Here is a 25,210-nt window from a genome sequence, read left to right on the forward strand (position 1 = left end):
GAGACAGCAAATATTTTGTCAACTTCTTGTGGACTTCATCAGTGTATGTATTTATTTATATATATTGTTATGTTATTTGTCTAAAAGTATATATATAAAAGTATGTATGTACAGCCTATATTACTTTATATATTCTCTTTTTTTTTCATTTTTAATTCATTATTCATTTCATTTTTATCTATTTACACATACTTTTGGCATAAATTGTTATTCATTTTAATATAAATAATCTTGTAAGAATTTTAATTCAGATGCACCAGTAGGTCTTGTTCAATGCTGCTGAAAACCTCTGTCCAATAAATATTTATTTATCACTCTTACATTAGGAGCAAGAGCCTAACTGTGATAAACTGACTGTGGATTATGATTTTTTTGATGAGGAGATCTGGCCATTTGTGGCACATCGTGCTAAAGCCTTTGAAAATCTTAAAGTAAGTATACTCCACTCTAAAAATTTTCGTGTTGGTTTTCCTATCAATTCTGAAAAAGAGCTTGAAAAAAAGTGTCTCAAAAACACTTAAATAAATCATCACGGAACATGTGTTATCGTGCAATACTGAAAACCCTCAAATTGAAGCCCTGGTCTTCTGTTGTTTTTGCAAATTTTGGATGGGCTTCTTTTTGAGATGGGCTTCTTTTCGGAGCCACTTTTGCAAAGTAAAGAGGTGGGGTGGGGGTGCTTTTTTTCAAAAATAATGCTGTAAATTTGGATAATTAGTATTATAAAACATTAAATAGGGCGACTGTAACATCAATCTGTATCAAGAAGTGTATTAACCGGCATTAAATTACTACCTACTGTATAAACCAAGCCTGTTTTAAATTTTATTTTGTTTCTTTGAAATTCATGTGTAGTGTATGTACTGTACTATTTCAAAAAGAAGCGTATGCTATTTTCAAGGCTAATTTTGCAAACTGAAGAGGGGGGGCTTCATTTTGAGATGTGCTTCTTCTCGAGAAAGCCCATTGGGCTTCAATTCAAGGTTTTACGGTATACATGATATACTTATCAGAAATATTGAAACCCAATATTTGTCAAAATATCACTTCATATTTTCTTAAATATCTCTAATTGAGCTGGCGTACAACAGAACTCATTTTGGCAAGACACCCCACAAATTACTGGGGCGGATGCAGGTTTAGGTGGTAGGGGGTGTGAGAGTGCACACCACCTGAGCCCCACCGTGTTTGGGGGCAGATGTGTCAACAATTTTTGAGGATTAGGACCTCTAGGTGCCTGCAATCTCGTACCTTAAAAATCTTACCGATAATTCATATCAACAATACAACAATTATTTTTCTTAATACAATTTAGGGGGTTGCAATCACACCATCTGCAGTTCAGTTTTTTCATTGAATGTTAAGTGTTTTTCAAGGTTTTCAAAGAGTGTAAGGGCTACTGAGGGACATAGTAATTAATGGCGTGCTCTATTAAAACCTCAAATTTGGTTATAGTTTCAAATTTTTCTTGTATACTGTGCTTCATATTCGACAAAAAAAAAGACTTTTATAAAAAGTTAAGGTTTTAACTCTGTCCCAGATGTTTTTGGCAAATATTAATTCAATAATTCAAATATTGATTGTTGGTTCACAGATGAAAAGTGCTTGGGCAGGTTACTATGATTTTAATACCTTTGACCAGAATGGTATTATTGGCTACCATCCAGCCTATCCAAATCTGTTGGTAGCAACCGGGTTCAGTGGACATGGTATTCAACAGTCCCCAGCCGTCGGTCAAGCCATTACAGAACTGCTATTGAATAATTGTACAGTTTCCATTGATTTATCAAGAATGGGTTTTGACAGATTTAGAAACAATACACCATTACTGGAGAAAAATATTATCTGAGAGTGATGGCTATAAATATGATTTTGAATTTTGTCACTAGAGGGTGCTGTTGATGTCAGTCCCTGCATAAAAATATTCGCTGTGATTCATAGTATGTGTGAGCCAAGTTTATTCAGCCAAAGTCTGCTTTTTAACCAGGGACGGATCGAGAGAAAAATTTGGGTTGGTTGGTTGTATACAACGTGCAAAACACAGAGGGACGGGTGTGGACTTGAGGATTTTCATTTGGAGTTGCTTGATCATAGACACTAGTACAATTAAATTTTAAAATTAGATTGTTTTTGAGTTTCCTTATTTTTTTATTTATTTTTTTTGACATTGGTAGTTGATTATCAATCATATTCTTTATTTCAATTATCAATAAATTCCATAAAAACAAAATACAAATGCAAGGATATAATAAATATAATGATAAAGATGATAAAATGTATTCCTTTTCCTTTTCTTCTCTTTACCCCCAGTTTCTTTTGCAAGGGGTAGGGTGCTGGACCCTGTGGGGCCCTGGAACCTTCCCTTTACAAACTGCTCTTTTTCATTGTAGCAGTTTGTCATTTTGCTATCCAGCGATGAAGAAACTCTATTGAAAATTATTGGTTTAAATCAGGAGAATCAAAATGTCATCTCACTTGTTATAGACTCATCTGTTTTCCCCTCATGATTTTTATGAAAAGTACAATATAGTTACGTGGATGAGGGGTTAACAGTGTATCTATATATTTTTATAAAATTTTAAATTGTACTATTTCAAGGAGGAAAGGGGACAGGAATAGCTGTACTCCCTTTAACTGATGAAAAATAGTAAATATTTTAATTAACAAAGGCCTTTTTAAAATTCATTGATTCAATTTTAAAGGCCTTTGGTCTTGCAAAAAACACATTGAGATTTGGTACCAGAACTATCAGTGGCGTTTCTAGAATTTTTTTTCTAGGGTGGCATGAGCGGCAGTCGAGGACGGATGTGGAACGAAGGTGGAATCTAAGTTGAAAGTTGAGAGTGGAAGATTACTGTGTGTATCTTTATCTGGGGGTCTGAAAGCTTAAAAGTTTTAACTATTTCATTAATGATTTTACATTTGGTTAGTGAGAAGTTTGTTTATTTACAATCTCATTCAACAGCGGGAAACCTGCCACTTGCAGAATGGAACTTAAAAACTAAAATATAATATAAGAGCATAAAGATACTTATACAATCTTATTGATTTTGCAACAAAAACATTTAAAACTGTCAAAGAAAAGTCAATTTCACAAAAGAGAGAGAGAAAAAATGTCAATTGAACTATATTTTCCACACAATTATTTTGGCTGCTTACGGGAGGGGAGGGGGGTGTGTGTCTTTTTGTCCTTTTTGCCACCCCCTGGATCCGCCACTGAAGTATGGTATTTTTTAAAATCAAATTAGCCGATTACTAGTTTGAAGCATTTAATGGAAACATTTGTTAAAAAGGGAGTATGTTTTATGGGTCTTTATTAGGTTGTCTTGAAATATTACAGTATGCTTTACCATATATTTATTTTGATTATGCTTTATCCTATATTTATTTTGGTAAATATGCTTTATCCTGTTTCTGCTATCTAAAACTAAAATATTTTACGTTATTCCGGTATTATATTATGGTAAGTCGAGAGATTTTTTTAATGCCTTGTTTTGCAAACCATCCACCTGCAGATGATGATGATTTTAAATAAAAATTATCATACCTTCTGCCACAAAAAGATGGAAATTTCAGAAAAGATTAACGATTTTATATTTTGAATGTCTGCCCAAATAAGGTATCAGTATTTCTTTGTTAGTTATATGAATTTAAAGCATTAACTACAATGTTAATATTCATCAAATAAAATTTAATTTTCACTTTCTCCTCCACCTAGATGCTTTTGTCAAAGTCATTTTGAAGAAAACAAAATTTTATTTTTATTTCCACCCTCTTGATATTTTTAAAATATAGTTTTGCTGTAACAAGGTATTATAAAAGTCTCATCTGATATGCTAGTATTAGGGAAAGTGGACTTCTGTGAGCAGTAGTTATGGGGCTACAGGTAGCCATGCAATTTAAATCAATATTCAGATCATTCTGGGATACTATATTCTATTTATAGTAGTTTATAGTAACCTGGAATAATTAAATATTGGTTTTTATATTGATAGTAATTGTTATTGTCGTGATGAAATAATGGACAATAACTGTATTTGCGTCAGGAGAAACGTGTATAGGTGTAATTTTGCCCTACCTGACGTGGAAATGTACCGAATACTCGGTACATTTGAAAACAACTGCAAAAAAAATCGCAAGTTGTTCTCGGGTGGGACTCGAACCCACGATCTCCAGATCACGAACTTGGTATCATACCTCTAGACCACCGAGCTTGCGCCTGATGGCCAGGGTTGAATTCGAGTCCAAGGTTTTTACATTATAATAGTAATAGTGAGAATATACAAAAATGATGATCAAAATATAATTACTGTAGTATGTGTGTACAAATAGAAAACACTTAAAAGTGTGTTTAGCTGTAAAATGTAAGATCAAATTGTTGTAAGTGAAAAAATTGAATTTTCGCGAATGTTTGCTAATCTGAAAAATGTAAGACTGAAATATAGGCCAGGTCTAACATGCTGAAAAATCAGACATTATTATGTCCACTTTACAATTCAAATTTTTACTGTATTTTTACAAGGTTGCAATTGGTACTCAAGCAGTTGATATATGGAGTGAACGGTATATACAGTTTATATAGGTTATCAGCCATGAAAGTTGTATCTTTATTTCTGTAAAATTATATTGAGAAATATAAAATGTGCTAAGCATCTTTATTAGGCTTTTGGTATGTCAGTAACAAAAGTTTTATGTAGGCATAGGCCTACTGTAATTCTGGAGTTATTCAGCCATTACTCCCTTATACATAACATCTAAATTAAGTTATCAGATTTTGTTTAAAGGTTAAAATGGTTAAATGTAACCCTTTGCAGGGGCAGATCCAGGGGGGAGGTTGGGCACATGACATTGATGTGCTTTGAAATTTTTAAAAATTAGTGGCAAAACTGGGGGAACTTTCTCCCGTGCCCCTTTACTGGATCTGCTCCTGCTTTGAAACATTATACATGTAGCTTTTGTAGTGCTCATTTTAAGTAAAAAAAATTGGAAAATCAGACTTTGAGTCTGTTGGGCTTGGGCAACAAAACAAGGTTTTTCTGGTCTTATGGAATATCTGTGATATCAGTCACATAGAAAGAAACAATGTCTCAAAATTAATGAATGATTAGTGGATTCCTAAATAGACCCCACTTTGTTTTGCGAAATTATTTTTTAAAGATCGTTGGAGGAGGGCAGAAAAAAGATTTTTTTCTTCTTATTTAGCAAATAATTTTCCAAAACATACAGAGAAAAATAAAAATAAAATTTTATTGGTAAATAGTGTAGTAATGGGATGGTTAAATGTTTTATCTATATAATTAGGAAGAAATATACACATCTTATTTTTGGAGAATTCAAGGCAGCAGCGGGTATAATAAAAATAAGGAAAACTTATATTTTTTTCTGAAAATTCCATTTGTTCATGGTAGTGGGTGCGCTAATTGCCCAAAAATTTATTTTTATTTTTTATTTGAAATAATAATCATTGGTGGGCAGTGGGTTCGCTAAACAAAGTATGAAAAGAGTCGCCTATACTGTTGTAATCTTTAGAGAAGTCATTACCACAGAAGATGCAATTCCAGTATGTTAGAGATGTACTATTGTAATGGCTTATTGGTTGGTGTAACTTTTACCTAACAGTTTTAGATGTGACTGGTGTATTGACACTGGTGCATGGTTTATAATAATAAATAAAATAAGTTGTGTATTATGCATCTATTAGAGAGTTGTTATTGTGTGTATTACTTTTGTGTATTATACTTAAACAAAGCCCGCCCCCCCACCCCTCCCTCCCCTAATAGACAGGAGTATTGAAGTGCTTACTTCCTATTAGAAGGCTTTGGCCCGAGAATTATCAGATGTGAACTGCTCATTCGTACAACTTCTTCCCAAAGGGACCATTGTGTCATGTGAGATGGAGGAGGGCAGCTATTTTATTTATTTTTTCTTGAGTGTTAGAGAATGGGTTGGCACAGTGATCCTGTGAATTATGTTTCCGCGGGGTCAGTTGGCTGGCCCTGAAAGTGCGGAAGAATGACACACTGACTCTTCCTTAACTGCACCTGGTCTCCCACCCACTTTGCTTGCTTGCTTCACTTTCATTGGTCTTTTTTTTATCGGCGCATAGAGACTGCTGTATTATGCGCCTTATAAATCCATTGATTGATTGACCAGTACACCATGGTAAACCACGATGATTTGAAGAGAACAATAATTTTGTACAGTACTAGCATTTTTATTACCTTTTCTTGATATTTCATAACTTTAATATAATTAAAAAGCATCAATATCTGATTTTAAATATATGACTTGACTTAACACTACTATTCACCATGATTTTTTAAATCCAGAGATTCCTAAGAAAAAATTAAAAACAAATGACATCTTAAAGTGAAAATTTGGGAGAGAACATTCTTTGCAAAGATCAATTGTCTTCAATCATGGGTATAAAATATTTAAACTCATAGTTTTAAAAGATAAAATGGGACACTATCAATTGGAATGTTTGCAAAGTTTTTTTTATATTTTCATGAAAAGAATTGTTTGAGATTTAATCTATTTTTTGGACTAACACAAATGTAACATGATGATGCTTAAGAACCATGGAATAATATAAATTTTGTAGCTCCTAGTTTAAGGAAATAAATTGGGAGGGTTGGAGCCCACATGGTTAATGGTACTGGTACTGTATGGGCATTTATAATGCTCCTCTTCCTTGCGGTTATAAAGCGCAGTTCCTTTTCCTGGTCATTGGGTCCACATGCTACGTGTTGCTGCTGGTAATCAGCACAGACCTAAGGAGATAATTACTATATTTTTGATAAAAAAAAAAAAATTCGCTTTCAAATAACCACATATTTACCCTTAATAAATAGACTTTAAATAATTACAATACATGAAATGTATAATTTATTAATATTCTAATTGTACTATGACTTTAAAGTAGAAACTGATGCACTAGCAACCTACTGTACACTCTCATTCAGCATCACAGCCAATTATTATTATTTCAACAGATGTGGAAGGATTAATGGGCTCAAAATTAATCTTAACATCACCAAGTGAAACTATACAATCACATTGTCCACAAAATTTCCCCACATGCAAGACAAAATGCCACCACTGATAGGATTTTCCTTGGGGTAGTCATTAGAAGTTTGGTTTGTATTTCTTCACTTCCACCATTATGTGATGAATATTTATGAGCTGACTGCGCACGGCCATTGTTTTGAAAGGCGGTTTTGAAAGTACTTCCTTGAACCGATGGTAATATTGGATGAGTTGAGTAAGGGCGCCCTGCAATGAGAATAAAACATCAATGTAAATATATTGAAACATATGATATAAATGTGTATACAATACCATGACAATGCATAGCTTCTCTATCATTGGAAACATGATGGAGAAGAAAAAAATACATTGTTGTTGGTAATAGCAGTGGCCTTTTATATGACAAGAGTCAAACAATCTTGATTACGATAAAAATACTAGCTAACATAGGAAAAATAGTTAAAAACATAATAACAAGTGTTATAACATTAAACCACACCATAGATCCAGGGGTGGTGCCAGGATTTGCCTGTCGGGGAGGTACGATGTACGAATATGACAATTTAGGGGTTTCAAAGGCTTATTTAATCAATTTTAGAGTGTAGAAAATACGTATACATTTTTATTCTCCCCGATGAATTGTGGTGTTTCTCCCGACAAGGGGGGCCAGCTCTCCACGACGGGGGACATCGACCCCAGCGCCACCCCTGCATAGATTTCGTAGGCCTCAACTTCCCATCTAGTCCTCAGATGTCCCCTGGGAAATGCATTTCTCTTGATTAGTATCTCTTACCTGCAGAATACTGGTGCCATTTTTGAAGTTAGTGAAAGACTTCATTACTTCTTGATTAACACTTTCAATAGCTTGTTTCCACTGTCCCACAAAATCTCTTACTAACTTCTGTATCCTTTCTAAAAATAATAATTAAAAAAAGTACAAAAAAAACGCATTAAATTAATCAAAAGTTGAATATACCATCAATTCTCATGACAATGTTCTCAATTGTAACCCTTAGAGTTCTATAAACAAATCTCGTTAAGAGGCTTGGAAAGTAAAGAAACTAATCATCTGGTAAATTGATGGTCCATACCTATATGTTTCTGGACGAGCGAAGTAGAGGATAATTTGTGATTTGTTAAGTCTGTTGATGAGGCTTAAAAAGTAGAGGAACTAAATCCTTCAGACCATTGATAACCCCATAAGCATGTCTACATCTATGAGGATTTTGATGAGGAGGACTATCACTTAAGACCTTTGATGTTCCTAATACACCTATAAGAAAAATCCTGGCATTCTTCAGGAATTTATACTGGTGAGCAGTGGTGGCACCAGCAGGGGCAGGGGGAATTTCCCACCATCGGACAGGCCTGGACACCCTGTTGTCAGATGGATTAGAAATGATAAAAATGATAATTTGCCTATCCAAATAACGTTTGCTAATAACTAATATTAGGGTATAAAAAGCACAATTTGGACCACACTAAGCCATAAAAACGCTCCAAATAAACCCTGCCAAGGATTTTTTATTCCGGGCCGTCGACCGAGGCTCTAGTCATCCCTTTGGTTCCGACCCCTCCGTCAGACATGTCGGACCCCTTGTCGGCAAATTTCTGGTGCCACCGCTGCTGGTGAGCAGTGGCGTATCTAGTAATCTTGAAGAAGCGAAGGTCGAGTGGGGCTAGGTGGCAGCTTGTATGATGATTAACTACTTGACTGTGATTTCTTTGCTTCAGAAATTTTCAATGGTAGAGGGGTGTGAATTGGGGGGGGGGGGCGGCGGCAAGTTTTTTTTTTTCGGGGAAAGGGGGCATGCTCTTCCATGTACTACCTAGATACGCAAGCTTGCCAGCAAGCTACAACTGTACTTACGTTCCTGGTATTTCATCTGCTCGGCTTGGCCTTTTTCAACAGCAGCTTCGGCCTCCTTCACAAATGTAATCATTCCGCCAAAATACGGAGACAGAATCTCTTCGATAAATTCCTGGGTACGCTCTTGCAGCAGCTTACGGAAGCTCTCACCTTCTCTTGAGTCCTCTGCTGTACGTTCCTATGGAAACAAAAGTATACACTACCATTTATTTACAAAATAAAACTGGCTGTATTTATTGATTTTATTCAACTACAATTTCACGGATAATGAATTTCATATTAATGAAATAATCAGTCTTCATTAGGACCTCAGACTAATTACACAGTGTCACAAATTCTAGAAAAGTTTAGTTTAGTTTTCATGTGTCAGAATATGCGTGCTAAAAAGCTTTGTACTATGAAATAGTGGAAGAATGTTCAGCAAAGGCATGTGTAAAGTTTTTGTTGGTTGTCAAAAACAGATACTATTACTCTGAGCATGTAAACTATGCTGTGTCTAACATTAAATAAAATGTAAACAAATAGTTTTAAAGCGGATGTCTTGATTGTTCCTCTATTTGTCCTCTATAAAGTCCTCTTTCTGTTAGTTCCTCTTTTTGACAATACAGCTACTCAATGAACAGATAATCACCTATATATTGTAGGTTATTCTAAAGATCCACTCACAGTAATCACAGACAACATCATATCATAATTATTTATGAGGAAGATGAGTTGTTCTCTGCGTTGAGGAAACTCAGCAGCAAGACGGAGGATGAAGTTCTCCACTTCCATTTGAAGTCTTGCAAGACAGTGGTTGACACGTTCATCAGGAAATGTTTCATTCAGGCTGACAAGAGCACCAGAGAATTCTGCATAACGCCTGGTAATCTGTGCAGAGATATATATTATGAAATTAATAACACAAAAGTACTAATTACAGTAGACACTGTAAGCAGCAAGTGATTGAAATAACATTTGGTATTGAAAGTGACAAGAGATCTAAGTCTGCACTCAATAGTTTTTATACAAGGTGGTTCCAGTGTGTACACGTGTCATGTGACAAAAATGTAGGGTGCATACCACAGAAAATAAAGCTGGAAAAGAAAGTATACAAACAGCCGTTGGCCTGCCTGTCAGGCACCATGTTTCAAATACAATAAAGTGCACATAGAGCGAAAAGCTTTCTCCTGAGCTACTTACATAATGAGGTCTATAATCCACCGAGCCTAGCTTTTGAGGATCTGTGTCCCGGATACTAGAAATATTCAACTCCAGTATGTACAGGAATCTAGGCCATAGCATCTCAAGCATTGTTTCCCAATATCTAAGGTGAAGACAATAAATTTTGATCAACCAGAATTAATGTATCAATACTTATACTATACCTATTTACATTCTTGCCGCTTCATTGGATTATTATATGTTCTAGGCAGTTTATCTCTCGTATTCGGCAAAATTAAAAAATAAGTTTTGGCATTTGTAGCACAGAGCCAAATAGCTACCAAGTTGCATAACTTTTTCTACAATTGGGAAATTTTCTTGTATGCATTCAACACCAGGTGTCTGCTTTTGGGTATGCACCTACTCTGCATACGTCAACAGGTTAGCACTGGCATTACGGTGACACAAGTGCATTTGAAATGTTGGCACATGCATTACAATCTAAGTAACACAAACAGTTTAAATGACACTAACAATTAACAGTGCTAATTAATTACAATTACACACTAATACATGCTATCAATTGACTTACTTATCTAGTGCTGGAACTGCTCTTTTGTGCATCATTAGTTGAAAGCGGAAGATAATATGAATGCACAGGTACACAGCGATTGAATCAAAGCATTCGCTACTGTACACATCCATGTGTTTCTATATCAGGCAGAAAACAACATAATATACATCATTTACAAGTTTCATAATGATAATGATAATAATGACGATTAATAAAAAAAAAAGAAAGCTAGCATAAGTTAACATCAAATATTGGAATACTTGTTTAAAAATAATTGGAATATACAGTTACAAAACCAGATGAAACTATTCAATCATAACAATTAACTAGTCCTGAAGTTTTCTAATTCTTTAAATATGTTTAAATGTCACTTATTATTATATTTCTCGTTAGTGTTGTTCGTTCTGAGTGTAATTTCTATACATATACTATCTATATTGTAATAATGACACTAATAATTATATTAATTTTAATATTTTTAAAAAATATTTTTAATTAAAATTTTATAGCTTGTGATATTATATTTTAGATGTTTATTTTTGCAATTTTCGTAAGTAAGTAGGAACAAATTGTACCTGTTGGACAAATTGCTTGAAATAAAATAAATAAATAAATAAAAAAAATAATACTAATATCAACAATAATAATTTATAAGTCAATTGAATCATCATTGTAACAGAACCTTTTTTACAAATTTTGTACTAATTTTTTATTAGTGTAAGGCTTAAAATACCTTGGATGTATTGCCCATTATTACTTCCTTCCACCGAGATTATGCAATAGTCACAACACCATCACAAATGCTAGCATCGCTTTCTTACAAATGTGTGTCAGACTGTCTTATGTCAAACCTATTTAAGAACCTCATTGATTTGCCAAGTACATACAAATTCTAAAATACCCAAGATTTATACCAACATTTCGTTAAGCAATAAGAATGCATATCTTTATATAATATGATTAGCAGAATCTCAGGCAATAGGTAGGGGTCATTTATTATAATTGGAGAAATTATCGATCGATTATCGATTACAAAGCAACTGCCTATCCCACATACTTACAAGGAACATGGAGAGCGTCTTTCCCATGATACTGTTGAACAAGTCTTGAGCACTGTTTCCAGACACCATGAAGAAATCACAGATGAAGAGGTATTCACGGCAGCTGTTGTCAACTAGAGCATAATGCTGACTACGGAACAAACTCTCAAATGTATGCTGGCAACAAGTGATAGAAATTTGATAATATAAGAATGATATTATAATGAAATTAAAATAAAACTAGTAAAATAATATAATTTCTGCTGACAAGAGTATAAAAATAATAATATAAATAATATAAAAAAATTCCACAGCAATAAAAGTAATAGAAAGCAGAAATTGGTTAGTTATATATAATTATTAATATATAATAATCACAGGAATAACAGTTTTATCATATTATTATACATTGAGAAAAAATTATATATTAAGAAAAAAATGTGTACAATGATATTACAGCAGAAATTGGTTGGTTATATTGACAAACTTCATATTAACTACCTCAATATATTACCTTTGTTTCAGCTTTTTGAGCTGCATGAGGTACAATAATTGGTGCTTCTAAATCCGTTGTCAAAACACTGTTGCGGTTGCCAATGGTGAAGATAGTAGAACGGTTCTTCAATGATGCCTTGGACGAGAAAAATCCTGACAACAAGTAGGTGAATGTCAACTAATTAATAAAGTAATATACATTACATGGATGTAATAATAATATGTGGCAAAGACAAGCCAAACCAGTCACTCCTTGCAAAAACTGATTTTTAGTTATTTATACACGGTTAAACAGTAAAATGAAAGTTATAAAATGAAAGCAATCATTTAAATCCGACCTTTCATTATGAAGTTACAGGAGTTTAAACATACATATTTGAGAAATATACGATTTCAGCCGTTACTCAGGCAGAGACCATCACCAAATTGTTACAAAATATTGTTTTAATGTTGAAAATGGGGGAAATAACAAAACAGCATGATGTATAAATATATGAAGATTAATTTAGTGCAATCAAATGGATTTTAAAATTGTTGACATTTTAACATGTCTGGGCCATCATCAGAAAATTGATTTGTGAGGAGTGACTGGTTTGGCTTGTCTTTGCCACATATTATTATAATAATAATCATAATAATAATAATAAAGATAACAATGGTAATTAAGATAATAATGACAATAATAATAATGATAAAGACAATGGCAACACTGACAATATCAGTGATTTCAACAATAATTAATACGTGCTTGCAGTGCCCTATAAACGTACCTTAGAGCTGTGGTTCCCAACCTGGAGTCCGTAAAAAATAATTGGAGGCCTGCCAAGTGGCTTTCTCAAATGTTGTATACACCAATATATACTAACCTTTTTTTGCATTGTCTTCTACTCCCATCAGATCATCCTTGTCAGCAACTTCATCATACTATAGAAAATAAATTATCATGGTCATAATAAGACCATCTCATGACTTTTTTTTAAAAGCTCTCGTGGTAGTAATATACAGTAGACTTTCACATAACCTCTCTCGCCAACTCTTATAGCTTTCACTAGAAAATCTCATGGCCTGTTATACAAACTTCCATGGCTGTCATATGGACTGTCTCACTAATGACCAGTCTCCTGCCCTCTCGTCAACTCACACACACTCACATGGCTATCACAAATATGTCTTAAATCATGTTCCACAAGCTCTTAAGGCCATTGTAGGACTGTCTAAGGACCTCTCTCACGGACCTGTCACAAACCTACTGCATGGCCATCACAAGACAATCTCGCAAACCTGTCAAAATTACCATATATCCCCAAATATTTTAAAATGAAGCTACATCCTGTACGACTGCTAATCGTACTTCTGCAAGTACAGCTTACTTGAAACAGGCATAAAATGATAAATCATTAAAATATGAGTCAACAAAAAAATATTACAAATGGCTGAAAACAATAATAATAGATAGCTTACCTGTAGTTTCATAAGTCTATTAGTGTAGCCTTTGAAGTATGAGAATTTCATCTTACTCATAGTGTCAACATATTCGTCTCGAACTTCCTTCGCAACATGTCGCTCATTGCCCAACAAAAACTCATAGAAAAACCTGAAATGATAATAATTGGAAAATAAGTATCATCTTATTTCCCATGTCTACACTACATCTTCCTTCAGTTTATATTTCATGCTTTTTGGTGTCTTATAGAACTTGAAGACATTACCACTTTGAGCCCATTTTACCTAACACTGCTTGCAGCTATTAAAATATTGATGGCTAAACTTATTACTGCATTAATACATGGAAAGGACAATGACGACAATGATCTGATGAAGCTGCCAACTTTGCTGTTAGCCAGGGGTTTAGAGATGACCACTTGTTGTGTTGGGATTTAGCCCATGTCATCTCTAGTCACGCCCCTGGTCAATATGTATTTATCTATATCGTGACAAATTTTTAATAAATAAATAAATATATTTAATAAATAACTAAATGCTATTTAGATTCTGCTAAGTATATTTAACCATGTTATTCACAGTACCTGTAAAACTTTCTATCATAATTAATTTGTGCTATCTCAATGAGAATCAATAACCACTTATCAATAAGTATTATAAAAAATAAGAGGATTATGAATTCAAATGTATCTGTACCAATGTGTTATGCTCACTTTCACTATAATAATGAAAGCACAAAGAGGAAGGAAATGATCAGCATTTCTTGATCAAATGAAACAGGGCGACAGTTATGAATGAATAAATTTGTTTTGTATAATCAGTCTATCCAGTGAACCTGAGGCTTTAGTTCATTACTCACCTTGATTTTAATAATGCATTCTGAGGAACCTGGTAGTTGGTCATTGGTTTTTTGAAATGGTTAATTTTTTGTAGCAAGTACTCCCGAATCTTGGCAATTGCCTGCACATATAAGAATTTAAAAAATATATTTTATTTAAAATCTATTAAAGAAGCAATTTTGTTTAAAACTGTTTTCATTTAAATCCTATTATTTTCATCAACCGGGGTGCTGCAGGTGGCAGTACACTTGAAGGCAATCTTCTGCTTGGCACATACATTCAGAGCAGAAGATTGTGACCAGCTTGACAGAACAAAACTAGTGAGGTCTCCAAGGTTCAGTGGACAAGTGCAGAGCCGCCAGAGGTCACCACCAGATTCTTCCTACTACACTATGCAGTACAAAATTTGTTCACAAGCCTTTACCTTAATTTTGAGTTTTTCCAAGACATCTTGTACATCACGACAGGCCAAAGCTTCCTTGAAAGACTGCTCTTTAACAAAGTTGATCTTGTGGTTCAATTCATGCAGTTGCTCAAGAAACTTCCTCTCTGTAACTGGAGTCTCTAAGATATGACTGGCAAGAAAATATCATAAATGATTTATTAGTACATCAGTGTTTAAGCTGTCATTAGCCAAAAAGACAAATTCTAAATAAAAGCTGAATTTTGCTGAATATTTTTATTCAAAATAAGCCAAAAAAGCTAATGGAATTGAAGTTATCATTGCTTATATTTTTTTTGGCTTTGGATTTTCATACAGAATCAGTCAAATTGTTAAATATTTTTTTGGCAGTTAATAACCTGGTACATCATGCCATAGCCATCACTATCTGTTCCACATTATAGCTGTGGTCATTGGATCAAAGACACTTTTTAACCACTTTCTCCTGCTCTCTGGTGATGTATTCCAGCTAGAAATCACCTAGAAAATTAATTTAAAAATATTTCTGACTAATTTAAGGCAGAGTTTCAATTGAAAAGCATCAGAAACAATATTCTGGAATCTGTTACTTAAATTAAAATTATTATTATTTTAATTCATTATGGATTTTAGTGGTTATCTCCTTCTCCCAATGTACATAGTTAAATCACCTAGTACTTTTTTTTACTATATTTATACAGGGTGACCCTTCCAGCTTAGCTGATACTCAGCTCTCAGTGGATACTAAGATGCTTAATAAACCAAGTCTCATAATATGAGGCTTAGGCAGTGGAGACGTTTTGTAGTCGTGAGAAAAAATCTGATGCTGCCACAAGAGTTGAATCCAGGACCCTAGAATTTGAAGGCAAATACCATTACAAGTATCAAAATATAGAATAAGTCTGAACATATTTTCTAAATGCTTTAATATGGGCTTGAAAATTACCATAGATTGTATTACCCCAGTACCGAAACAGACAGATTCTTTCACAAATCAAAGGAAAAAGCTGACTTAAATATTTGGCTTGCAATGTATCCACCTTTACTAAGTTATCATAAATGGTCTTACTGAATCATAGATTCTGGGACGGCCATTTCGTCGACAAACTGACTGAGCTCCCCTCGTACAGCCTGGCGATTCTTTAGCTTAATATTCATGGCAATTGACTGTTCCTGAAGGTTCTGTATCTCCAGGCTAATGCTACCCAAAGCCGACTGGAAGCCACTTAGCATGTCCTCCATACGCTGTAAAGAAAACAAAACATCATCAGACACATTCTACACACCAGTTCTTTCACATTCACATGGTGTACCAAATCTAAAAACCAAGCAATTAGATTGTATAAAGCCCTGTTCAAACTATCAAATTTTACTTTACAAAAACATGTGCCATGCCTAAATATGGTAATGATGACATCACATCATGAAAGAACCCACTCTTTTGTGAAATTAAGAGGTTTATAGGTGAAAATTGTAAATTTAGAAATAAGTTTAATTTTTTTTCCTTTGAACTCAGATCAATATGTGATTTTTTTTTTATTTCTTTAAAAGCGTTTGTTTTTTAACAAGTACAGCAGATGCCAATAATGTTCTGAGAGATAATTGAAAAACAATGGCCATTGAATAACATCTTTTGATAGTAGAAATAAAAGTTTTAAAAACGTTATTTCACTAACAAAGTAGAGGAATGACATACAGTATACAGTACTTTAACTACCAAAATATGCAACTTATAGATAACCACAAACTTCACTTTTGTTATTTAATATCAAATGAATTAACTTTACATGTTACAAACAATGCAAATAAACAGTAGTTAAAGCATGTGGATCAATTGTGTGTTACAGAAATTGATTATTGGGGCGATTCCTTTTAAAAACTAAATTAGTTAAGATAAAAAAAATGCATATAATGACTCAAGAAAATCAGTTTTAATTCAGAATTCGATTATTGGGGCCATTTTTACCTACCTGTCATATGGGGCCATTTTTACCGGGGCCATTTTTTCCGGGGCCATTATTTCCGGGGCCATTTTTTCCGGGGCCATTTTTTCCGGGGCCATTTTTTCCGGGGCCATTCTTACCGTACACCATTTATACAGGGTGACCCTTCCAGCTTAGCTGATACTCAGCTCTCAGTGGATACTAAGATGCTTAATAAACCAATTATTACCCCAGTACCGAAACAGACAGATTTTTTCACAAATCAAAGGAAAAAGCTGACTTAAATATTTGGCTTGCAATGTATCCACCTTTACTAAGTTATCATAAATGGTCTTACTGAATCATAGATTCTGGGACGGCCATTTCGTCGACAAACTGACTGAGCTCCCCTCGTACAGCCTGGCGATTCTTTAGCTTAATATTCATGGCAATTGACTGTTCCTGAAGGTTCTGTATCTCCAGGCTAATGCTACCCAAAGCCGACTGGAAGCCACTTAGCATGTCCTCCATACGCTGTAAAGAAAACAAAACATCATCAGACACACTCTACACAGCAGTTCTTTCACATTCACATGGTGTACCAAATCTAAAAACCAAGCAATTAGATTGTATAAAGCCCTGTTCAAACTATCAAATTTTACTTGACAAAAACATGTGCCATGCCTAAATATGGTAATGATGACATCACATCATGACCATATATAGGCACATCATGACTAAATATGGGCATACAACAATTTTTTTGTCAAAGAAAATTTGATAATCTGGAATTTTTCCACTTGATATAAAACGGACCTTCTATTACAAAATTTCTTAAAATGATTACTGACCAACTTATGTCCGTTATTTTATTATTTTTTTTTTACACCATATTTATACTGTAGAGGGTAACCCTTCAAGCGTATCCTAAAAGGTCGGTTGATATTCAGGGCCCTCTTTAAGTAAATTAAATAATGTGAGGAGTTTAGGAGTGGAGCTGTTTTAGTCGTGAGAAAAAGTCCTGTTGTCACAGGAATTGAACCCAGTACCCTGGGATTTGAAGGCAAGCATCTTAACCACAAAGCTATTCCAACTCCACACAGAATTGCCAAGATAAAATTGTTTTACTCCCAAGGCTAATACATCAAGAAAGTGCCTACGGGATGCACCTGAAATGATGGAACTCTGTAGTGGAGTAGCATGTTACTGGAATGAGCAGACCCATCTTCAAGGCTATAAAAAAAACGAAGCTGTCAACCTAATTGCTCTTCCCCCCACCTCCCTCCCCCTAGGTTCATTTTTGCATACCACACACTGCACCACCACTCCCACCCCTCCAATGACAAACTTGGATATGGCCCTGAATGACTTAATCTGCTGAGTGCATAGAGACCAGGGTGATATGCGCTTTACAAATGGACACTTTTACCTTTAATTTTCATATTATACAAAGTATGTAATTTACAATTTGAATTTTATTGTTTTAGATAGACCATCACAGAAGATATAATTGAAAGAGAGTTGCATTTACATACTCAAATAATGTATGTGATGCGCCATACCTCTAATATTGTGTCGCATGCTGTAATTTGGTTGTGTAGACTTGCTATATTCTGACTTTCTTTGATGTCTATTATTATTAAGAGGTCAAGTGTTAAAAAATAACAGTTTTCATGAATATTCTACATAAAAAAATAAAATAACAATGAATTATGATTATTAAAAATTTACATATTTATGCCTATTTAGTAAAATATATAAATTAATTTCATGAACATATACATATACAAAAAAAAATATTAACATGGATTTCAAAGGATACAATCCTGAATTGATTCATTTTCCACTTGCTGTAAATCAGCCTCAATCTGTTTGGAGTACTGCCGCAGGTCAACGCCCTGGAAATTGAACAACACCAGTTAAAAAATACATGAAAGCACATGATTCATTGACAAGTAGTAGTATGCTCGCTGTCAGAAGATATCTCTGAGAGCTACCTTAAATTCCAAGTCAAATTTATTTTGTTGTTAAGTACATTTGATAGTTATTGTATGGAATACTCATAGCCTGTATGTTAAGACATGTAATAAGTCTACCCCATTAAAACATGAAATTGAATAAATTTTGAGGGTAAGATAAATACTATTGGGACGAGAAAGCGTGAACATCAATAGAGCTGGCCTCACATTAAAGAGGGTCTAGGCCTAGCAGGTATATTGATGCTAAATTTCAATGCAAAACTAACTTTAAATTTTACATTCTTATCTGCACTTTTAAAACATGTGCATAATTTTTGTTTATTTTATTAATTTTTTTATATATATTTGAATTTTATTGATATAATTTTTTTTTACTTTATACTTAATATTTATTTTTACTTGTGTTTCAAGCTATTTAGTTAGGAGTAGGCTTATACCCTGGTAGAATTTTACATTTGTAGTTACCCAAGAGGCATTCATATTGAGTATTTGAAAGAGAATTCTTCAGTTAAAATACACTTTTAAAGAATTTTGATGTCAACATAGGCCTACACAACAACTGTTTTCTTTTAGTGGATTTTTTTGTGGAGAAATAAATAAATGAAATAAAAATGAAAAAACTATATCATTATTGCAATTACTGTACCTCTTGCAATGCCTGTTTTACCAGCTCATCACCTAAGTTCTCCTGTATATGCAAATCCACTTCTTCCAGAGCGAACTCTTCAGATGTTAGATCAAGCACACCAAGATCCAGATCAGAAAAATCATTCACCTGTTTATAATGGAATGGTATGAAGAAACAGCAATCAATGGACAGTGTCTATGGTTACACCGGTTTAAACAAATTCTTAACTTGGTTAGAGCAATAATATTTAATCCGAATTAGGAATTTGTTTAAGATTGGCAAAACTATAGTCACTGTCTAATATTCATTTTTAAGTATTCTGATTTGTTTATGATGATGTCATATTAAACATTTTTTTATTTTATTTTTTTATTCTTTATACTGGGTATGCTTTATAGCTTAATCTCATTGAGAGTTAGGGAATGGATTTGTTTAAGTTTTGAGAAAAAATCCTGCTACACAGGAATTCAGGAGCAGCAGTCATTGACATTGTCAATTGTATTTTTTTTATTTCAAAAATTGAATTTAAAGGAACGACATTTCTCTCGCTTCTTGACCAAAAAAATAATATAACAAAATAAAGAATTCCTGAAGTAAAAAAAAAAATATGCAGGCCAAAGAAAGTGCTAAAAAAGTACTAAATAGGCTAGGCTTCTAGGAGGGCCTAAATGATGCAAACAAACCACAACTTTTATTTAATTAAAACTGAATACAATGAACAACCCACTAAATAAAATAAATACCACTTTTGTTTTCAAACTTGCTCAATGATTTTTCAGTGTAAATTACTAAGGTTTTCTTTCGCTTATCCTAATGAGCTACCTCAGGCCTAGCCTGGTGCACCGTACAGTCGTGTACTAACAACACACCGGACCTCTCTGGCCGCCCTAACGGTTGACGATCTCGGACCTAGGCCTCTAACTAGGCCTAGGGCCTAGGCTAGGCCTAGCAAAAGGGAGAGTGGGTGGGAGTAAATTTGTTGGCTAGGCTAGGCCTATTTTACCAGTGAATAAATTGAAATGATTCATTACCTCTTCGGCTAAGCCTACGTCATTCATTGTTCCTATTTTATTCTTGGTAGCATTATTAGAGAATCATTTTAAGGAAACAGATTGAAAGGCTTATGTTTTCATTCTGAAGATTGAAGGCAATTACGTTCCTATCACTCAAGTACTGCTACTCCTGATTGGTTAACAACGTCAATTGTATATTTTATAGACCAATGGACGAGGTTTTCTCAAATTATTTCGGCGATTCTACATTTGCCTTGTGGGAAACGGCCTTTTCCGGTGGCGAATCCTAATCGACCATGGTAATGTGGAAGTCCATTATATAATCCTTTCAAATCTCTCTTTTAGTCCCTTATATTTAAAGAATAACTAATAACAAACATTAAATTAACATTATTTAATGTATTGAGAATTGTATTTCACTTAAATTCTTTTTATGTACTGAGTTTTATGGTGACAACATTGAGACCTGCTCTGGCTTTGCATGAGATGCCTGTTTCCAACGTTAATGCCCGTGCCCCAGTGTTTTTAGACCTAGCCTAGGGCCTAGGCCTAGGGGTGTACGGATGCCCTTTTTTTAAAGCTGTGTGCTGAGCTCTTATGATGAGTGTCTGTTGTAGGATAATTAATATTACTGTGATTTCTACTACAGTCCTACGATCCATATTTATAATGAGACAGGCCTAGGCTTACCTCTATGGCCTAGCTAGCTAGGCTAGGCCTAGCCTATACAGACAGCCATACAACAGTTACGCTAGTCTAGAATCGACGTAGACTCTAGAGGCCCCTAGCCTAGATCTCAGGCTAGTCGTGTTCTACTACTAATACTACTACTACCTACTGTACCTTCACATAATCTGCTCAAAACTTGACGCCCCCGGCTAAACACAGCATTAGCTCAATAATTCAAGAAGTAAACTATAGAAGACTATATACAGTATTGTTTAGAAAGCTGAGGAATTGCTCTTTAAGAAGATATATACATATTTGTTACTCAATTAAATTTTGGTTCAATTCAATACCTTATATGTTTACCTTACCTTTTCGTAAAATGCACCTTCACTAACATAAAAAAAAACTTTTTTATTTCCGATCATTCTGATTCAATCCAAACTTAGCAGATTTGTTGCTCTTGATGCAAGGATGGGGCCTATTGAGCCTTTTATAAAGTTAGGTAGTGTTGGTAAATTTATCCGAACAAATTCAGAGTTTTTCTCTAAATGCTGATTTTTCTCTAATGCTGTTGATGAAATTGGTAAAATACTCAGTAGAGGTACTTATTAGACACTGCTATTGTAGTATATAACAGTCAAAATCTGTAATTATGGTATTTGTGTCCAAAGTATCATTTCGAACGTAAATTTTTGAATGAAAAATATTTTCAGCATTATATGTCGTAGTTTAGGTGTCTTTTATTGAATATTAAAAGTTTTCTTCTTAAAGAGCAAATCCTATGCTTTCTAACAATATACAATATAGTCTTCTATAGTTTAATTCTTTAATTCTTGATCTAATGGTGTTTACAAATGGGGCGGTCAAGTTTTGCGCTAATTATGTGTATTGCCCCCTTAAATACATTTTACCTAGTCTGTCCATGTTGCATTTTACAAATGAGCCAATTTCTTCAAAGAATGTCTTTTGTATACTACTACTACTTTACTAGGCCTACATATTGCATCTTCTTATTAGCATATGCATGTATACTATAGCTATACTATGCATATCGCACTTATGTTTCTAAAACAAATTTTGTGAGCACTTTGTCGACTATGTATATTCATGCAAAAAATACAGTACTTTACATTGTGACTGAACTATTTCCTTTACAGAGTCTTGTAATTCCAGAGAAGTTTCAGCATATTTTGCGTGTGCTAAACACCAACATCGATGGCAAGCGCAAGATCATGTTTGCCATGACAGCCATTAAGGTACTGTAGGTCACTAACGGCATGACCCTGCAAATATTTAGTTTTTTCAGTTCTTTTCTTTTAATGACATGTTGCATTGTTTTTAATTTATATACTTAATACGTTTGTAGAGCAGCTTTAATTTAAAAGTAATACAGAAGTTTAAAAAATGAATTTAAATTCAGATATATCTGACTCGGTGGTAGATTATAAGTTTATAAAACTTTCATTTTGTTAATTTCTAATATAGCAACTGAATATTAATTTTATAATTCTCTAATTATATTATGGTGAAGAATATCACTACCTTGTTTTTTTATTCCTGATATATTCTAAACTGTCACTAGTTTTTAGACCAGTGAGCACCCTGATGGCGTATTTCAGCATGTAAACAGTTCAAGGAATCTATGCTGTAAATATATTTACAGATTACAAATTGTTGATTTTAAACTGAATTAATGTTATTTACATACAGGGTATTGGTCGTCGATATGCTAACCTTTGCTGTAAAAAGGCAGATGTTGATCTTAGCAAGAGAGCTGGAGAGTTAACCGAAGATGAAGTAAGTGGTGCATTGCAATGGTTCTGTTAATTCAATATATTGTATATATCTGGTGTGATTATTTTGAAATTTGATACACTGTTAATTGTGATTTTTAATACAGTAATGCAGTTTTGTTTTATGCCAACTGGGGTTTGAATTTCCATAATTTTATGATAGACTAATAATATATGTATCTTGTATTCTTTTCTACCATTGAGAGTATTTTAAAGACAAATCCAGGTCTGGAAAAACAGTGTTTGTGCCTCTGACCATGAAAGTTGTCTTGAAAAAATGCATCCAGCACTAAATATTATCTGTACAGTATTATATAGCCCAACAGTTTATTCTTTCAACAAAATGCCTCTGGGATGTTCATGATGCCTCCGACTGCTGGGTTGTGCACTTATTACTGGTGTATTGATCTGACTTTTGATTATCAGGCATTTCATTTCCTCTCATGTCACGGTCGTTCCAAGGTAAACAACGTAACTGCACAAAAATATAACAGCAGTTACATTGTTTTGTGATGGGACGGCTGCTCAGTTTGTGTCATTTCCAGGAGAATAATGAACCCATACAGTACCTTGTTAAATATCAAATGTGAGCGGATATGATTGGTACTTAATACAATATTATGTTTGATATGTTTCCATGTGGAATACAAGTACATATAACAATTCAATCCCATCATTTGCCAGTTAAGAGGACATCTTTTTGGATAAAAAAAAAAGTGTCGCTTTGTCCCTTAAATAGTGGTGTCTCCTAAATAAGGTTTGGCCACAGTGGTAAAAGAAACGCTTTCCCTTGATTTGCAACCAAAAGGGTGTCCCAAAGGTGAGTTTTACTGAATTTCTGTTTTTAACCAAAGATTAACTTCACTCCCTAAACTTGTTCTATGGATCATCTCTAAATTCTACCTCCGCCAAAGTAGTTAATGTATTCTTTGCTGTCTGTCTGTCTGTCTATTACTGTACTAAATAGGATAATGCAAAAACTAACGAATGGATCATCATCATATAACTTGGTGGAGTGGGGCATATGGGTCTAAGGAAGTTGATTATTTACATTTTGGGATAAAACAAAAGTTGTGGAATTATCAGTTGTGTATTGTTCGGTATTTAGGCACAAGGTGGATGCACCCTATGGAGTGGCTGCACACCTGTTATGAAATGGGTTTGGGTTGTTTTTTTCAGGCCTTGTTATGCTAATAAAGGATTTTTCTGTTAACAGGTGGACAAGCTAGTGACCATCATGCAGAACCCTCGCCAGTACAAGATTCCAGACTGGTTCCTCAACAGACAAAGAGACATTAAGGATGGCAAATTCAGTCAAGTGTTGGCTAACGCACTTGATAACAAGCTCCGTGAGGATCTTGAGAGACTTAAGAAGATTAGAGCACACAGAGGCCTCCGACATTATTGGGGGTAACTAGTCAACTTTTGTTATAAAGATGACATATTTATTTTTTAGTGGTACTGTAACCATCTGGTGATTTTTTTTTTCTGAAAGTGGTAAAGCCAACAAATCGGATCATTTAAATCATACACTAGACTTTCGCCCAAGGCAAGACGGGTACGGGTATCAAACTAGTATAAGAAACGGAATGTTCTTTCAAACACACTTATAGTACATTGGAATATGTGGGTCAGTCCATTTCAGTTCACCCAATGAGTTAAACAACTCCTCCTCCAATTTCGAATTTTGAATTTCATTTTTTCACTTTCCAAAATGCAGGCCATTGTGTCTTGATTCAATATTTCAATATTAATTATGTCATCATCAGGAATAAATTGCTGTAGTAAAGCCATAGCCCATAGCAGCTATTTACTGATAGATCATTTTGAGGAAATTCAAACCTTTTTTTTATTAGATTATATCATCGCTGTAGTGCTATGCTGGTTAATCGTGTCGTGTCTTAGTTCAGGGTATAATTGAGAAGGCCGCTTTTTTTAGTGTTTTTTTCTTTTTTGGGGCTGCCAGTAGTAGTGAACTGATTTTCTGTATTGTTTGCATTTTTTTAATTTGTTTTGCCAGATGGACCCTTACATTGACAGTGTACCTTGTTGTTTCTGACATAAGGTTTAATAATACATTTGTTTCCTCCAACAGTTTGAGAGTGAGAGGTCAACATACCAAGACAACAGGTAGACGAGGAAGAACTGTTGGTGTGTCCAAGAAGAAGTAGACCTTAACCATTCACAATCTACTGACATGCTTGATAATATTCAACTTGGGACTTTTTTGTAAGGTGTACATCAAAACCTTGCCAATAATAAATTCTGAATTGCAGGGCAGGTGGTTTATATCTGTGAAATGTAAATTATGAATGGTTCTTTTTGAGGAATCAATAAACCACAAAAGTGAAA

General features: G+C 34.1%; 3 protein-coding genes across 5 annotated transcripts in view; 2 read left to right on the plus strand and 1 right to left on the minus strand.

Annotated features, from left to right (window-relative positions):
- Positions 1-4,161, plus strand: part of LOC117111573 (FAD-dependent oxidoreductase domain-containing protein 1-like) — a 14,128-nt gene extending 9,967 nt beyond the window's left edge. The window contains exons 6-7 of one of the 2 annotated variants that reach the window (XM_033254520.1): positions 327-431; positions 1,595-4,161. In XM_033254520.1, coding sequence (XP_033110411.1) covers positions 327-431; positions 1,595-1,849 — 360 coding nt within the window. In that variant the 3' untranslated portion in view covers positions 1,850-4,161. The remainder of the gene's footprint in view (positions 1-326; positions 432-1,594) is intronic. The other variant, XM_033254521.1, reaches the window with a different exon arrangement.
- A 2,037-nt stretch (positions 4,162-6,198) lies between these two features.
- On the minus strand, positions 6,199-20,565 carry LOC117111574 (vacuolar protein sorting-associated protein 52 homolog). 2 transcript variants are annotated; one of them, XM_033254522.1, is made up of 17 exons: positions 20,415-20,565; positions 19,402-19,530; positions 18,599-18,674; positions 18,339-18,406; positions 17,135-17,310; positions 14,858-15,008; positions 14,454-14,554; positions 13,613-13,745; positions 13,018-13,075; positions 12,171-12,304; positions 11,678-11,833; positions 10,635-10,753; positions 10,082-10,205; positions 9,566-9,769; positions 8,900-9,077; positions 7,823-7,941; positions 6,199-7,275 (listed from the first exon to the last, which is right to left on the minus strand). In XM_033254522.1, exons 1-17 carry the CDS (start codon positions 20,439-20,441, stop codon positions 7,129-7,131), a joined length of 2,100 nt encoding a protein of 699 aa, XP_033110413.1. In that variant the 5' UTR covers positions 20,442-20,565; the 3' UTR covers positions 6,199-7,128. The 2 variants fall into 2 exon arrangements, with proteins under 2 accessions (XP_033110413.1, XP_033110414.1); XM_033254523.1 differs by lacking the exons at positions 17,135-17,310; positions 18,339-18,406; positions 18,599-18,674; positions 19,402-19,530; positions 20,415-20,565 and adding an exon at positions 15,924-16,099.
- Positions 20,566-20,635: 70 nt separating this feature from the next.
- On the plus strand, positions 20,636-25,210 carry LOC117111575 (40S ribosomal protein S18). The gene is made up of 5 exons (XM_033254524.1): positions 20,636-20,695; positions 22,223-22,321; positions 22,776-22,862; positions 24,075-24,268; positions 24,954-25,210. Exons 1-5 carry the CDS (start codon positions 20,693-20,695, stop codon positions 25,027-25,029), a joined length of 459 nt encoding a protein of 152 aa, XP_033110415.1. The 5' UTR covers positions 20,636-20,692; the 3' UTR covers positions 25,030-25,210.

This window comes from Anneissia japonica, unplaced genomic scaffold (assembly GCF_011630105.1).
Source record: "Anneissia japonica isolate Jap-2015-1 unplaced genomic scaffold, ASM1163010v1 scaffold288256_len377385_cov191, whole genome shotgun sequence".
NCBI lineage: Eukaryota > Metazoa > Echinodermata > Crinoidea > Comatulida > Comatulidae > Anneissia > Anneissia japonica.

Coding starts and splice junctions, on each gene's coding strand:
- LOC117111574 (XM_033254522.1), bottom strand. CDS start 20,441: ATGAATGACGTAGGCTTAGCCGAAGAG. Junction 18,407..18,598: donor AAATGAATCAATTCAGGATT/GTATCCTTTGAA, acceptor TAATAATAATAG/ACATCAAAGAAAGTCAGAAT. Junction 15,009..17,134: donor GTCCCAGAATCTATGATTCA/GTAAGACCATTT, acceptor TTTTCTTGCCAG/TCATATCTTAGAGACTCCAG.
- LOC117111575 (XM_033254524.1), top strand. Junction 22,322..22,775: donor TTGCCATGACAGCCATTAAG/GTACTGTAGGTC, acceptor ATTTACATACAG/GGTATTGGTCGTCGATATGC. Junction 22,863..24,074: donor GAGAGTTAACCGAAGATGAA/GTAAGTGGTGCA, acceptor TTCTGTTAACAG/GTGGACAAGCTAGTGACCAT.